At 41.7% G+C, this 16,193-nt stretch overlaps 1 protein-coding gene across 1 annotated transcript in view; it reads left to right on the top strand.

The window, feature by feature from the left end:
- dnaaf11 (dynein axonemal assembly factor 11) overlaps positions 1-15,715 on the top strand; it is an 86,652-nt gene extending 70,937 nt beyond the window's left edge. The window contains exon 12 of the mRNA XM_041841120.1: positions 14,834-15,715. Within this exon, the coding sequence (XP_041697054.1) occupies positions 14,834-15,032 (199 nt within the window). The 3' untranslated portion in view covers positions 15,033-15,715. The remainder of the gene's footprint in view (positions 1-14,833) is intronic.
- Positions 15,716-16,193: the final 478 nt, after the last annotated feature.

The following is a 16,193-nucleotide window of genomic DNA, read 5'->3' on the forward strand; positions in this document are numbered from 1 at the left end:
AAGTACAAGGTGTTGGAGAACAAGATGAAGAATGCGGAGGCAGAGAGAGAGAAGGAACTGAAAGCTGCTCAACAGAAGCTAAACTCTGCTAAAACCAAGGCTGATGCGTTCAGTAAGAAACTCAAGGAGAGACAACAGGAGGCTGAGTCCCTGGTCCTAGAGTTGGAGGAGTTGAAGAGAGAGCAGTCTGGCAAGCACCACGGCAATGCGGACGCCCTCTCCCGGCGTGATGCCTTCTTCGCTGCCTTTACCCGACGAGGACGTCGGTCCCGAGGAAGGGGGATTGTGATGTCACGAGAGGCTGTGTCCTGGAGGGACGTTACATCCCCCTGAGGTGGCTGCAAACCCAGACAGCTATGGCTCCATCTGCTGGTATGGTCGGGAACTCCACCCCTCTATGGCCAATCTTCCCACGCAGCTGAAACAAATGAGGAGCTGATGAGCTGAAGGTTTGGGAAGGGAAGAGACACACTGAGGGAGTGTGTGGGGGGTGAAGAGACACAGTCTCCAACCTGGGCTCTCTGGAGGACAAGAGTGCTGCACGTCCACTTCCATGAGGAATATAAGGATTTGGAGATACTTACCTTTGGGAAATACTCACCTTTGGATATATGCACCTGTGGAAATACGTGAGAGACATTTGGAAGGACTTTTTGCTGGGTTGGCCACTAGCTGCAACGTGGACTACAGTAAGGCTGGGGAAAAGTTATCTGAGCGAGTGAGAATTATGATTTTGGATGTGGAAGAGACATCCCTGAACTGTTAACCCTTAAAGAGCCACAAGAGAACAGAATTTTGTTATATTTTCGTTAATTTCCCAAGACCTATAATAAAATCCTTGTTTTGTTTGAACCTTGTCTCCTTGCACTACTTGAGCAATCCCGCTGAAAGCTGTGTAGCCTCTCGTGACGTCACATCGTAAATTTAATCTGGAGTGCCAGAGTGTGCTCTGGGCGTTCGTAAACTCAGAGCATTATCAGATTGTCAGTTTGTAAATTCAGAGCGTTTCGGTCTCGGAGCGTTCAGAGCGCACACTGGACGCTCTGGCCGAGGAGTAGGTTTGATCCGAGTGTTCTGACCTAAGCAGTCAAGCACCCAAACTAACTGGCTAACATTGGCTAGCTTGCTAGCTACTTCCAGACACAAATGAGAGAACAGCTCACTCTGACCATTTTACTCACCCTAGCAGAGCTGGTTAGGCGTTTTTTATGTTATCCAGAGCTTTGGTGACTGCAACTGTGCTGCTGGCAACAATTCAATTACGCTTCTTTCCAACATCTAATGACACTGGTCATTTTCAACAGGTGTTGAGCGTTCATAAATTTGTCAGTTATTCTGCGCTCTGGCACACTCAGATGAGAGTGCTCTGAAATCGGAGTAGATAGCCTGAGCGAATTTCTCAGCTACGTCTATCGACAGTTGTCGCAGTGACATCATAAACATCCTATTGAAATAGTTACTTGCATAGTGGAGTCTTTTGTTTAGACATGTAGCTAGCTAGCTAAACAATGAACCATAATCCCAACTCATAATGTTACTACCCTGCATGTCTCTGCAGGTAGCTAACCAACCAGGTTCAACGTTAGCTAGCTAACATTAGGCTACAACTAGCAATGCAAATGGCTCTGAGATACGAATAATATTACTACACAGATCATACACGTAACGTTAGCTAGCCAGCCAGCTAGCGTTAGCTAGCTAGCTAGCTAACAGTACACTTTAACTTTCAAACAACTTTCTGTCAAAATTAGAAACGTGTAATATCTGAAAATGTAGCGAGCTAGACTATCTTACACGTATGCATGGATGGATGCTTCTCCCTCGCTGTCACAGTTGCCCTTAGTTTGAAGATTTATCCAACATCCTTCTGTGTGTTCTCTTTTCGACTCCGTCTGCATATTTGCAATCAAATGCCAGAATTTTTCCATCTCCTTAGCTATCGTACTCTAATTCCACTGGTTTCAAAACTCGGTCCTCCAGAAAGTGGAGAGCAACACTTATGCAGTTCTACTAAGTGATATCTTTCAAAAAAGCAGCATTAGAAAGGATTACCTACACATACTGACCAGCTCATGTTATGGACAGAAGCGTGCTACATGGCAGACATATCCGAACTCATCTCTCTGCATTTCCAGCCCACTCATTATCTCAGCCAATCATGGCTAGCGGGAAGGTTGCTGTCTTTTTCCATGGCTAAACTCTTAATTTAACGATTTTATTCATATTTACAGATGGCATACAAGTTTGTTATTAAGGCACATGAAAGTTCACATGTTCCAGAAGGCATTTCTGCCAAAAAACGCATTTTAAGTTAAAAAAAAGTTTAAGTTCAAATGGCTCTCCTGTGAAGTAGTGATGTGCGACATATGCCTAGTTTGTTGACATTGATAACCAGGCTATATGGACGTCATATTGTACAATTTGCCTCTCCCCTTTTCATGGTCACGGCTAGAAGGGATCCAGCTTTTGTCAAATTAACATAATATTTGACATTTCATAGCAGATTAGGAGAATTTACACAGCAGGTTAGAAGAATTACGTTAGCAAAAAAGTTGGGGTTAGCTAAAATGCAAAAATATAACTTTTTACGTTAATTTGACAAAAGCTGGGTCCCTTTTAGCCAGGACCCCTTTTCATAGGCTTAGATTACATGGTTGCTTTCTAGACAAGGTTGTTTTTATTGATCTGTTGTTGTCAGTAGAGTAGGCCTAGACTACCATCGTATTAAAAAATATTCTGCTAATGTCTCTCCAGTCATATAAAGTGTAGTAGAATTGCATTCAATATTTATCAAAGGCCACATTTTTCCAGTGCAAAGGAAAGAAACGTCTCTTATATAGCCTATAAACCTATGCCACTCCGCGCTTATTAATTGCCTAAATTATCACTATCCAATCTACTCGTCACATTAGGAATAGTAGGCTTACATTAGTCTGCAAATGCAATGCAAGAGGCATCAAATCCTTTGGTATAAAGGGGCATTTTTATGGTGGAAAGATTGCTTCCCAAAACTTAACTCAAGCAACACATGCTAATAACTAGACTACAAGCTATCGAACTAGCTAATTTTGGTTAACTTAGTGTTGTTGTTAATAACTGGTTAGCATAACATCGAAACTAAACTTGAAATCGATCAGACATGACTTACCAGTTATGAAATGATCGTAGCAAACCCTGTATTGACAGCTGTCTGGGTTCAGGTCTTGACAGGCAAAAAGGTTTCTTCGCTTTTCTGACAGTTCTCGAGTCTTATCTCATTTGTGTCACCAATGGTGTTTCATGATTGCGGGGAATCTGTAAAAAAAAATTTAAAAATCCTGTTGTCTTTTCTGCCTTGTTAGAGCGATTTCCAAACGGCTGAAGGTACCATGTTCATCTGTACAAACAATAGTACGTATTGTTCCCAGCACAAGGTGCACCTGTGTAATGATAATGCTGTTTAATCAGCTTCTTGATATGCCACACCTGTCAGGTGGATGGATTATCTTGGCAAAGGAGAAATACTTACGAACAGGGATGTTAACAAATTTCTGCACAAAATTTGAGAGAAAAATGCTTTATGTGCATATGGAACATTTCTGGGATCTTTTATTTCAGCTCATGAAATATGGGACATGTTGCGTTTATATTTTTGTTCAGTATAGAAATTCTGTTTTACTTTTTAATTATTCTGGAATGTTTAGCATGGCTATAAATGATAAAGAAGTTGACTAAAGCACAAACAGAGCTGGCTACTAGGCATGACAAAGAAACATGCATACAATACAATCGAGGTGAGTGCGTTGGAAATGCTTTTGGCAGTTAATCTGCTTCTGTTCTGTGGGTTGCACTGTGTGCTCTTTTTAAAGGATGGGTTCCAATCTCTCAAAGGACCTAGGATCCAGGTGGACGGGTGGTCTGTCAGTCACTAGGATGACAACCCAACTTGGGAGGATGGAGGTTTTAGCAGGTGGAATAGTGGAGAACAATTGGAGATTTACTCAGTAGCAGTGCAAATATCATGGTACAGCTACAGTATATGGACACTCAATCATTATGGTACTTTTTAATGGTAAGTTTACAAACATATATTATGATAAATAGAATTGAAACTTGTATCTCATTATGGTAAATGGTGAAATAAGTATAGCCAGTTATAATTTTAATGGCTTAGCAGATAATAAGAACACGATCAGTATTTACCTGGCTAAAAGAGACGGAATATAATGTATATTGTTTACAGGAAACTCATTCAACAATTTTAGATGAAGTTGTGTGGAGAAAGTACTGGGGGGGAGCGAAATATACTTCTCCCATGGGCAAAGAAACTCAAAAGGGGTGATGATATTAATTAACATTTTACATTTGAGTCATTTAGCAGATGCTCTTATCCAGAGCGACTTACAGTTAGTGCATACATTATTTATTTTTTCATAGAGGCTGTAGATAATTTTTCTAACCTCTCTGGATTACAACCAAATTATGATAAGTGTACTTACTATATTACGTATTGGATCACTAAAAAAAAGACTACTTTTACATTACTGTGTAGTTTACCAATAAAATGGTCTGACGGTGAAGTGGATATACTCGGTATTCATATCCCGAAAGAAAGAAATGATCTCACTACTATTTTAATAGAAAGTTAGCAAAAATAGATAAGATCTTGCTACCGTGGAAAGGAAAATGCCTGTCTATTTGTGGAAAAATCACCCTGATTTATCTCTTTAGTCATATCCCAGTTTACCTATTTGCTTATGGCCTTGCCTACAGTCGTGGTCAAAAGTTTTGAGAATGACACAAGTATTGGTCTTCACAAAGTTCGCTGCTTCAGTGTTATGAGATATTTTTGTCAGATGTTACTATGGTATACTGAAGTATAATTACAAGCATTCCATAAGTGTCAAAGGCTTTTATTGACAATTACATTAAGTTTATGCAAAGAGTCAATATTTGTGGGATTTTGTTTGTCCACCCGCCTCTTGAGGATCAACCACAAGTTCTCAATGGGATTAAGGTCTGGGGAGTTTCCTGGCCATGGACCCAACATTTCGATGTTTTGTTCCCCGATGCCACTTAGTTATCACTTTTGCCTTATGGCAAGGTGCTCCATCATGCTGGAAAAGGCATTGGTCGTCACCAAACTGTTCTTGGATGGTTGGGAGAAGTTGCTCTCGGAGGATGTGTTGGTACCATTCTTTATTCATGGCTGTGTTCTTAGGAACAATTGTGAGTGAGCCCACTCCCTTGGCTGAGAAGCAACCCCACACATGAATGGTCTCAGGATGCTTTACTGTTGGCATGACACAGGACTGATGGTATTGCTCACCTTGTCTTCTCCGGACAAGGTGTTTTCCGGATGCTCCAAACAATCGGAAAGGGGATTCATCAGAGAAAATGACTTTACCCCAGTCCTCAGCAGTCCAATCCCTGTACCCTTTGCAGAATATCAGTCTGTCCCTGATGTTTTTCCTGGAGAGAAGTTGCTTCTTTGCTGCCCTTCTTGACACCAGGCCATCCTCCAAAAGTCTTCGCCTCACTGTGCGTGCAGATGCACTCACACCTGCCTGCTGCCATTCCTGAGCAAGCTCTGCACTGGTGGTGCCCCGATCCCGCAGCTGAATCAACTTTAGGAGACGGTCCTGGCGCTTGCTGGACTTTCTTGGGCGCCCTGACACCTTCTTCACAATAATTGAACCTCTGTCCTTGAAGTTCTTGATGATCCGATAAATGGTTGATTTAGGTGCAATCTTACTAGCAGCAATATCCTTGCCTGTGAAGCCCTTTTTGTGCAAAGCAATGATGATGGCACGTGTTTCCTTGCAGGTAACCATGGTTAACAGAGGAAGAACAATGATTTCAAGCACCACCCTCCTTTTAAAGCTTCCAGTCTGTTATTCTAACTCAATCAGCATGACAGAGTGATCTCCAGCCTTGTCCTCGTCAACACTCTCACCTGTGTTAACGAGATAATCACTGACATGATGGCAGCTGGTGCTTTTGTGGCAGGGCTGAAATGCAGTGGAAGTGTTTTTGGGGGATTAAGTTCATTTTCATGGCAAAGATGGTCTTTGCAATTCATTGCAATTCATCTGATCACTCTTCATGACATTCTGGAGTATATGCAAATTGCCATCATCAGAACTGAGGCAGCAGACATTGTGAAAATTAGTATTTGTGTCATTCTCAAAACTTTTGACCACGACCGTACACCTAGCGACTTGGTTTTTAAATGATATGAGCAAAACATGTTCCATTTCATTTGGAACGGCAAGCCAGACAAAATTAAACGGGCCTATTTATATAATGAATATGAATTTGGAATGCAGAAATTAATACATATTAGAGCAATGGACCTCTCACTAAAGGCTTCAGTCATACAAAAGTTATACTTAAATTGAATAAAATCAAATGTTATTTGTCACATGCGCCAAATAAGAGGTAAAATGCTTACTTACTAGCCCTTAGCCAACAATACAGTTACTAAATAAACTAAAGTTTATTAAAAAAGTAATACAGTAAAATAAAATTAAGGCTATATACAGGGGCTACCGGTACCGAGTCAATGTGCGGGGGTACAGGTTAGTCGAGGTAATTGAGGTAATATGTACAGGACCAGTCAAAAGTTTGGACACCTACTAATTCAAGGGTTTTTCTTTATTTTTACTATTTTCCACATTGTATAATAAAAGTGAAGACAAACTATGAAATAGCACAAATGGAATCATGTAGTAACCAAAAAAGTGTTAAACAAATGAAAATATATTTGAGATTTGAGATTCTTCAAAGTAGCCACCCTTTTTGCCTTGATGACAGCTTTGCACACTCTTGGCATTCTCTCAACCAGCTTCATGAGGTAGTCACCTGGAATGCATTTCAATTAACAGGTGTGCCTTCTTAAAAGTTAATTTGTGGAATTTATTTCCTTCTTAATGCATTTGAGCCAATCAGTTGTGTTGTGACAAGGTAGGGGGGGTATACAGAATATAGCCTTATTTGGTAAAAGAGCAAGTCCATATTATGGCAAGAACAACTTAAATAAGCAAAGAGAAACGACAGTACATCATTACTTTAAGACATGAAGGTCAGTCAATCTAGAAAATGTCAAGAACTTTGAACGTTTCTTCAAGTGCAGTCACAAAAACCATCAAGCGCTATGATGAAACTGGCTCTCATGAGGAACGCCACAGGAATGGAAGACCCAGAGTTACCTCTGCTGCAGAGGATAAGTTCATTAGAGTTAACTGCACCTTAGATTGCAGCCCAAATAAATGCTTCACAGTGTTCAAGTAACAGACACATCTCAACATCAACTGTTTAGAGGAGACTGCGTCAATCAGGCCTTCATGGTCGAATTGCTGCAAAGAAACCACTACTAAAGGACACCAATAAGAAGACGAAACTTGCTTGGGCCAAGAAACACGAGCAATGGACATTAGACCGGTGGAGATCTGTCCTGAGATTTTTGGTTCCAACCGCCGTGTCTTTGTGAGACGCAGAGTAGGTCAACGGATGATCTCTGCATGTGTGGTTCCCACCATGAAGCATGGAGGAGGAGGTGTGATGGTGTGGGGGTGCTTTTCTGGTGACACTGTGATTTATTTAGAATTCAAGGCACACTTAACCAGCATGGCTACCACAGCATTCTGCAGCGATACACCATCCCATCTGGTTTGTACTTAGTGGGACTATCATTTGTTTTTCAACAGGACAATGACCCAAAACACATCTCCAGGCTGTGTAAAGGCTATTTGACCAAGAAGGAGAGTGATGGAGTGCTGTATCAGATGTCCTGGCCATCACACAACCTCAACCCAATTGAGATGGTTTTGGACGAGTTGGACCGCAGAGTGAAGGAAAAGCAGCCAACAAGTGCTTAGCATATGTAGGAACTCCTTCAAGACTGTTGGCAAAGCATTCTTCATGAATCTGGTTGAGAGAATGCCAAGAGTGTGCAAAGCTGTCATCAAGGCAAAGTGTGGCTACTTTGAAGGATCTCACATATAAAATATATTTAGATGTAACACTTTTTTGGTTACTACATGATTCCATATGTGTTATTTCATAGTTTTGATGTCTTCACTATTATTCTACAATGTAGAAAATACAGTGAGGGAAAAAAGTATTTGATCCCCTGCTGATTTTGTACGTTTGCCCACTGACAAAGACATGATCAGTCTATAATTTGAATGGTAGGTTTATTTGAACAGTGAGAGACAGAATAACAACAAAAAAATCCAGAAAAACGCATGTCAAATATGTTATGAATTGATTTACATTTTAATGATGGAAATAAGTATTTGACCCCTCTGCAAAACATTATTTAGTACGTGGTGGCAAAACCCTTGTTGGCAATCACAGAGGTCAGACGTTTCTTGTAGTTGGCCACCAGGTTTGCACACATCTCAGGAGGGATTTTGTTCCACTCCTCTTTGCAGATCTTCTCCAAGTCATTAAGGTTTCGAGGCTGATGTTTGGCAACTCGAACCTTCAGCTCCCTCCACAGATTTTCTATGGGATTAAGGTCTGGAGACTGGCTAGGCCACTCCAGGACATTAATGTGCTTCTTCTTGAGCCACTCCTTTGTTGCCTTGTCCGTGTGTTTTGGGTCATTGTCATGCTGGAATACCCATCCACGCTGGAATACCCATCCATGACCCATTTTCAATGCCCTGGCTGAGGGAAGGAGGTTCTCACCCAAGATTTGACGGTACATGGCCCCGTCCATCGTCCCTTTGATGCTGTGAAGTTGTCCTGTCCCCTTAGCAGAAAAACACCCCCAACGCATAATGTTTCCACCTCCATGTTTGACGGTGGGGATGGTGTTCTTGGGGTCATAGGCAGCATTCCTCCTCCAAACACGGCGAGTTGAGTTGATGCCAAAGAGCTCGATTTTGGTCTAATCTGACCACAACACTTTCACCCAGTTCTCCTCTGAATCATTCAGATGTTCATTGGCAAACTTCAGACGGGCCTGTATATGTGCTTTCTTGAGCAGGGGGACCTTGCGGGCGCTGCAGGATTTCAGTCCTTCACGGCGTAGTGTATTACCAATTGTTTTCTTGGTGACTATGGTCCCAGCTGCCTTGAGATCATTGACAAGATCCTCCCGTGTAGTTCTGGGCTGATTCCTCACCGTTCTCATGATCATTGCAACTCCATGAGGTGAGATCTTGCATGGAGCCTCAGGCCGAGGGAGATTGACAGTTCTTTTGTGTTTCTTCCATTTGCGAATAATCGCACCAACTGTTGTCACCTTCTCACCAAGCTGCTTGGCGATGGTCTTGTAGCCCATTCCAGCCTTGTGTAGGTCTACAATCTTTTCCCTGACGTCCTTGGAGAGCTCTTTGGTCTTGGCCATGGTGGAGAGTTTGGAATCTGATTGATTGATTGCTTCTGTGGACAGGTGTCTTTTATACAGGTAACAAGCTGAGATTAGGAGCACTCCCTTTAAAAGTGTGCTCCTAATCTCAGCTCGTTACCTGTATAAAAGACACCTGGGAGCCAGAAATCTTTCTGATTGAGAGGGGGTCAAATACTTATTTCCCTCATTAAAATGCAAATCATTTTTTAACATTTTTGACATGCGTTTTTCTAGATTATTTTGTTGTTATTCTCTCTCTCACTGTTCAAATAAACCTACCATTAAAATTATAGACTGATCATTTCTTTGTCAGTGGGCAAACGTACAAAATCAGCAGGGGATCAAATACTTTTTTCCCTCACTGTAGTAAAAAAAGAAAGAAAGAAAACCCTGGAATTTGTAGGTGTGTCCAAACTTTTGACTTGTACTGTATATATTTCCCAAAAAATATATGGGGATTGGAAATGATGCAGACAATTACATTGATGGAAGCCACAATCTATCTGCAATATTAAAGCTGATCTACCCCCTAAAATGTTTTAATAAACATGCAGTGTCCATGTTTCATGTGACATTTTTAATGACATGTAGATGTTTTGTTGTTGCTAGGAGTTATGGTCTAATTGTGCCTATCTAGACTCTTATTCCTGTAACTATACATGTGAAGCTGCAAGAAAGTCATTTTTAAATGTATTTCAAACCATTTTGAAAGTTTTACCCTGATGTTACACATTGGTTCCTTTATTTATAGAAAGACCCATATATATGTTTTATTGTCACATACACTGGATAGGTGCAGTAAAATGTGTTGTTTTAAGGGTCAGCCATAGTGGTATGGCACCCCTGGAGCAAATTAGGGTTAAGTGCCTTGCTCAAGGGCCCATCAACTGATTTTTCACCTTGTCTGCTCATGTATTCAAACTAGCGACCGTTTGGTTACTGGCCCAACGCTCTAACCGCTTGGCTGCCAGCCATCCTATTTATCAGCGTCTCTGGAGCAACTGGGGTTAAGTGCCTTGCTCAAGGGCAAAACTGCATCTTTTTTTACCTCGTAGGCGCCAGGATTCGAACAAGCGACCTTTCAGTTACTGGCCTAAGACTCTAACCATTTTCTACCCCAGTAGCCGGACGCTGCTCTGGCCTGGAGGAAGTGCCGCTGCAGTGTCGGCTCTCCACAGCCGACTGGTCGGTATTCTGCAAGGATCCCTACCCGAAGGGGTCTTCCCCTTCCCTGGAGAACGGAGTTAGTAGGATGCTCCTGGATGACTTGGTGGATGTTCCTGTTCTCGATCCTACCACCCAGCCATGGAGATATGTCACTTGCCGTGGAAGTCGAAAACAGCGACCTCTGGCAACGGGGGCCTCCTTGGCGAAGGTAAGCCTGGACTAGAAACAGCTTCGCTGCCCTGGATCCAGAGATTCCGGCGCATTCTTCCCTGGGGGTTTCCGATTCGAGATCAGATCCGGAGATACATGCTCCTTCGTCCTTTGTTCTGTCTCCCACACCGGTGGCTTCTACCTCGGGTTCAGATCCTCAGAGCTCCCCCTCATCGGACCGTGAGGCTGTCTGAAGACTCCGGCCCATTCATCATCCACGATGGATACTACAGATGGCTCGGGTCCATCGGGCCCCACCGCCCTACGGTCCTCTGGATTTGCGAAACCACTCCAACCGTTCTACGACAGCTGTTGGGAGCTGACACTGTCGTAGTCCATGTGGGGTCAAACGACATTAGGAGGGAAACCTCGGAACTCCAGAAAATGTATTTTAAAGAACTGAATCTAGCTCTGAAATGTTCTAGAAATTGGCCAATTATTCCAGGTCTGGTACCATCGTTGGGCCACGGGTGTGAAAGATTCAGCAGGCTACTGGCATTACACACCTGGCTAAAAGATTACTGTAGCTCTGTTGGAATAACTTTTATAGATAACTTTGACACCTTCTGGAAACAGAAGATGCTCTACAGGAAAGATGGAGCCCATCCAAATCATCTTGGCTCCTGGACTCTGTCCACATATTTCAAGGCTGAATTGAGACAATGACGTATTTTAGACCCAAGCCCAGCTCAGATAATCCCTACCGTTGTCGTAATACTGCAACAAATGTATATTATCCCAGGGGCGTTGACAGTCACAATGTAAGTAACCTAATGTCGCTCTAACTCCACTGAATGCCTCTGTCAATCCTACAGCTATTGTATACAGTAATCATGTGCCTATGAACCAGAGTTATACTGTTAGCACTGAGGTGGTGTGCCCTAGTAGGAAGTCCACTGTGTGCAGCTCACCCTGCACTATCAGCTCAAACATAAATAACATTCATGTCTACTACTGATAAGCTTCCCAGTAATGCAATTAAACAATCAAGCATCCCAGAAAAGTGCTAAAAATAGCCCACAATTCAAATGTAGCCTAAGAAACAAGATTCATGAAATCAATAACTTGCTAGTAACAGATGACATTCATATTCTGACTCTGAAACTCACTTAGATAATACGTTTAATGATACAGTGGTAGCAATACATGGTTATAACATATATAGAAAATACAGAAATGCCAATGGGGGCAGTTTTGCAGTCTATATTTAGAGCCACATTCCTGTAAAGCTTAGAGGATCTCATGTTAAATACTGTTGAAGTAATATGGTTACATGTTCACCTGCATCACCCGAAGCCCATTCTTGTGGGAAGCTGCTATAGACCACCAAGTGCTAACAATCAGTATCTGTATAATATGTGTGATATGCTTGATAATGTATGTAATATGAACAGAGAGGTATATTTTCTTGTGGCCTAACTATTGACTGGCTTTCATCAAGCTGCCCACTCAAGAAAAAACTTCAAACTGTAACCACTGCCTGCAACCTGGTTCAGGTTATCATTCAACCTACCAGGATATTTACAAACAGCACAGGAATTAAATCAACATGTATTGATCACATCTTTACTAATGCTGCAGAAATCTGCTTTAAAGCAGTATCCAAATACATTGGATGTAGTGATCACAATATAGTAGCCATATCTTCAATCTAAGCCTACTAGAAAGTGTGTGCCCTCAGGCCTGGAGGGAACCAAAAGTCATTCCGCTACCCAAAAATAGTAAAGCCCCCTTTACTGGCTCAAATAGCCGACCAATCAGCCTGTTAGCAATCATTAGTAAACTTTTGGGGGGAAAATGTTTTTTGACCAGATACAATGCTATTTTACAGTAAACAAATCGACAACAGACTTTCAGCACACTTATAGGGAAGGACATTCAACATGCACACCACTTACATAAATGACTGATGATTGGCTGAGCGAAATTGATGATCTAAATATTGTTGGAGCTGTTTTGTTAGACTTCAGTGCGGCTTTTGACATAATTGATCATAGTCTGCTGCTGGAAAAACGTATGTGTTATGGCTTTACACCCCCTGCTATAGTGTGGATAAAGAGTTACCTGTCTAACAGAACACAGAGGGTGTTCTTTAATGGAAGCCTCTCCAACATAATCCAGGTAGAATCAGGAATTACCTAGGGCAACTGTCTAGGCCCATTACTTTTCAATCTTTACTAATGGCATGCCACTGGCTTTGAGTAAAGCCAGTGTGTCTATGTATGCGGATGACTCAACACTATACATGTCAGCTACTTAAGCTAGTGAAATTACTGCAACACTTAACAAAGAGCTGCAGTCAGTTTCAGAATGGGTGGCAAGAAATATGTTAGCCCTAAATATGACAAAACCTTAAAACATTGTATTTCGGACAAATCATTCACTATACCCTAAACCTCAACCAATTCTTGTAATGAATAATATGGAAATTGAGCAAGCTGATGTGACTAAACTGCTTGGAGTAACCCTGGATTGTAAACTGTCATGGTCAAAACATGTTGATTCAACAGTAGCTAAGATGGGGAGAAGTCTTTCCATAATAAAGTGCTGCTCTGCCTTAACAACATTATCAACAAGGCAGGTCCTACAGGCCCTAGTTGTGTCGCACTTGGACTACTGTCCAGTCTTGTGGTCAGGTGCCACAAAGAAGGACTTAGGAAAATTACAATTTGCTCAGAGCAGGGCAGCAGGGGTGGCCCTTAAATGTATGCATGTCATTCTCTCATGGCTCAAAGTAGAGGAGAGATAGACTTCATCACTACTTGTTTTTGTAAGAAGTATTGACATGCTGAATGCACCTAGCTGTCTGTTTAAACTACTAGCACACATTTCTGACTCCCATTCATACCCCACAAGACATGCCACCAGAGGTCTCTTCACAATCCCCAAGTCCAGAACAGACTATGGGAGGCGCACACTACTACATAGAGCCATGGCTACATGGAACTCTATTCCACATTAGGTAACTGATGCAAGCAGTAGACTCAGATTTTAAAAACAGATTTTGTATTGTAGATATGTGGTAGTAGAGTAGTGGCCTGAGGGCACACACTTAATGTGTTGTGAAAATTGTTATGAAATGTAATGTCATGTAATGTTTGTAATTGTATTGTGATGTCACGAGAGGCTGTGTCCTGGAGGGACGTTACATCCCCCTGAGGTGGCTGCAAACCCAGACAGCTATGGCTCCATCTGCTGGTATGGTCGGGAACTCCACCCCTCTATGGCCAATCTTCCCACGCAGCTGAAACAAATGAGGAGCTGATGAGCTGAAGGTTTGGGAAGGGAAGAGACACAGTCTCCAAGCTGGGCTCTCTGGAGGACAAGAGTGCTGCACGTCCACTTCCATGAGGAATATAAGGATTTGGAGATACTTACCTTTGGGAAATACTCACCTTTGGATATATGCACCTGTGGAAATACGTGTGGGACATTTGGAAGGACGTTTTGCTGGGTTGGCCACTAGCTGCAACGTGGAAGACAGTAAGACTGGGGAAAAGTTATTTGAGGAGGGAGAGTTATGATTTTGGATGTGGAAGAGACATCCCTGAACTGTTAACCCTTAAGAGCCACCAGAGAACAGTATTGTGTTATACTTTCGTTAGTTTCCCAAGACCTTTAATAAAATCCTTGTTTTGGTTGAACCTGGTCTCCTTGCACTACTTGAGCAATCCCGCTGAAAGCTGTGTAGCCTCTCGTGACGTCACAGTATATAACTGCCTTAATGTTGCTGGACCCAAGGAATGGGGATCCTTAATAAATACAAATACCTCGAGGCTATCTGCCATCCATAAAGTGATGTGTGTCCTGCCGTGGAGTATTTCTGTGGGTGTAATGTACTCTTTGTGTTTGTAATATGCATTGTGTAGTATTATAAACTGTACGTACTTTATAAATAACACGTGTGCATTATTTAGCACTTTCCTGACTATTACATTTGGTTCCCTGGTACCAGTCAAGAGCAGCAGTATAATGAAAGTATTTAATGTACATATTTAGAAGGAAGGAAGGAAATATTTATTTTAAGGAAGCCAGCCATAATCATATAAGTGACATACAATTTGTATCAATCCTTTCCTTATGGGTTTACTTGTTATTTTTTTCCCATTATAGGAAAGGTAACAGCCGGCAGAGGTTGGAGGTGGATCCCAGTAAGCACTCAGGGGTCGACTTGGCCAACATTGTCCCACGAGAGAACAGCGCTGGAGAGGGACCTCTGGAGATGTCAAGGAAACGGTTGATCACTGCGACAGAGCAGACCACCTTTTATGATAACTTTGTGGACAACCCAGATGTTCCCCCTTTGATATGAGAGTGAAATTAAAAAATCGGTCTGACAAATTTGTGAACGCACCAAGACAGATAGAGAAGATAAATATTTTGTGTCCAGCCTTTAATGCAATAGCTTTCACCTGTTCTGAATGACTATTTGCAGATGCATATCAAGTGACATAAATATCATAGATCTGCATATCATCTGACATAAATGTAAAAATATATTTAATACAGTAAATGCAAGATATGTCTATCCAGCAGGTCTGTTTGAATGGTGTGCAAGTCAGAGATGCTCATAGATGTCAGTACAGTATATCATTGTGTATTGAGTTATGATGGTAGTACAAGAAACCCTCCTGAACGTGTGTTTAGTTGCTCTGTGGTCCATTTTTGTTTGAACTGAGTTATATCCTTTCCTTTTTATATTGGTGATGTTCCCCACATACAAAATAATAGATTTCTATAGTAAATTGTTGTGTGCTGTAGAATACCATACTACACACTGTAATATCCCTCGATCATGTGTAGTACTTACTATAGAATGTTGTAGAATACTATAGTAAATACTACAGTATTTAATTTGCATATATCATGCCCATTTCCGTCCCCCATATCGCAGTTTGTGCCACCCCTAAGTAAGAAACCTACATACCAAGTATAGACTATATACAGTGAGGGGAAAAAGTATTTGGTCCCCTGCTGATTTTTTACGTTTGCCCACTGACAAAGAAATGATCAGTCTATAATTTTAATGGTAGGTTTATTTGAACAGTGAGAGACAGAATAACAACAACAACAAAAAACAGAAAAACGCATGTAAAAAATGTTATAAATTGATTTGCATTTTAATGAGGGAAATAAGTATTTGACCCCTCTGCTAAACATGACTTAGTACTTGGTGGCAAAACCCTTGTTGGCAATCACAGAGGTCAGACGTTTCTTGTAGTTGGCCACCAGGTTTGCACACATCTCAGGAGGGATTTTGTCCCACTCCTCTTTGCAGATCTTCTCCAAGTCATTAAGGTTTCGAGGCTGATGTTTGGCAACTCAAACCTTCAGCTCCCTCCACAGATTTTCTATGGGATTAAGGTCTGGAGACTGGCTAGGCAACTCCAGGACCTTAATGTGCTACTTCTTGAGCCACTCCTTTGTTGCCTTGGCCATGTGTTTTGGGTCATTGTCATGCTGGAATACCCAT

Source organism: Coregonus clupeaformis, unplaced genomic scaffold (assembly GCF_020615455.1).
Source record: "Coregonus clupeaformis isolate EN_2021a unplaced genomic scaffold, ASM2061545v1 scaf0021, whole genome shotgun sequence".
NCBI classification, from domain to species: domain Eukaryota; kingdom Metazoa; phylum Chordata; class Actinopteri; order Salmoniformes; family Salmonidae; genus Coregonus; species Coregonus clupeaformis.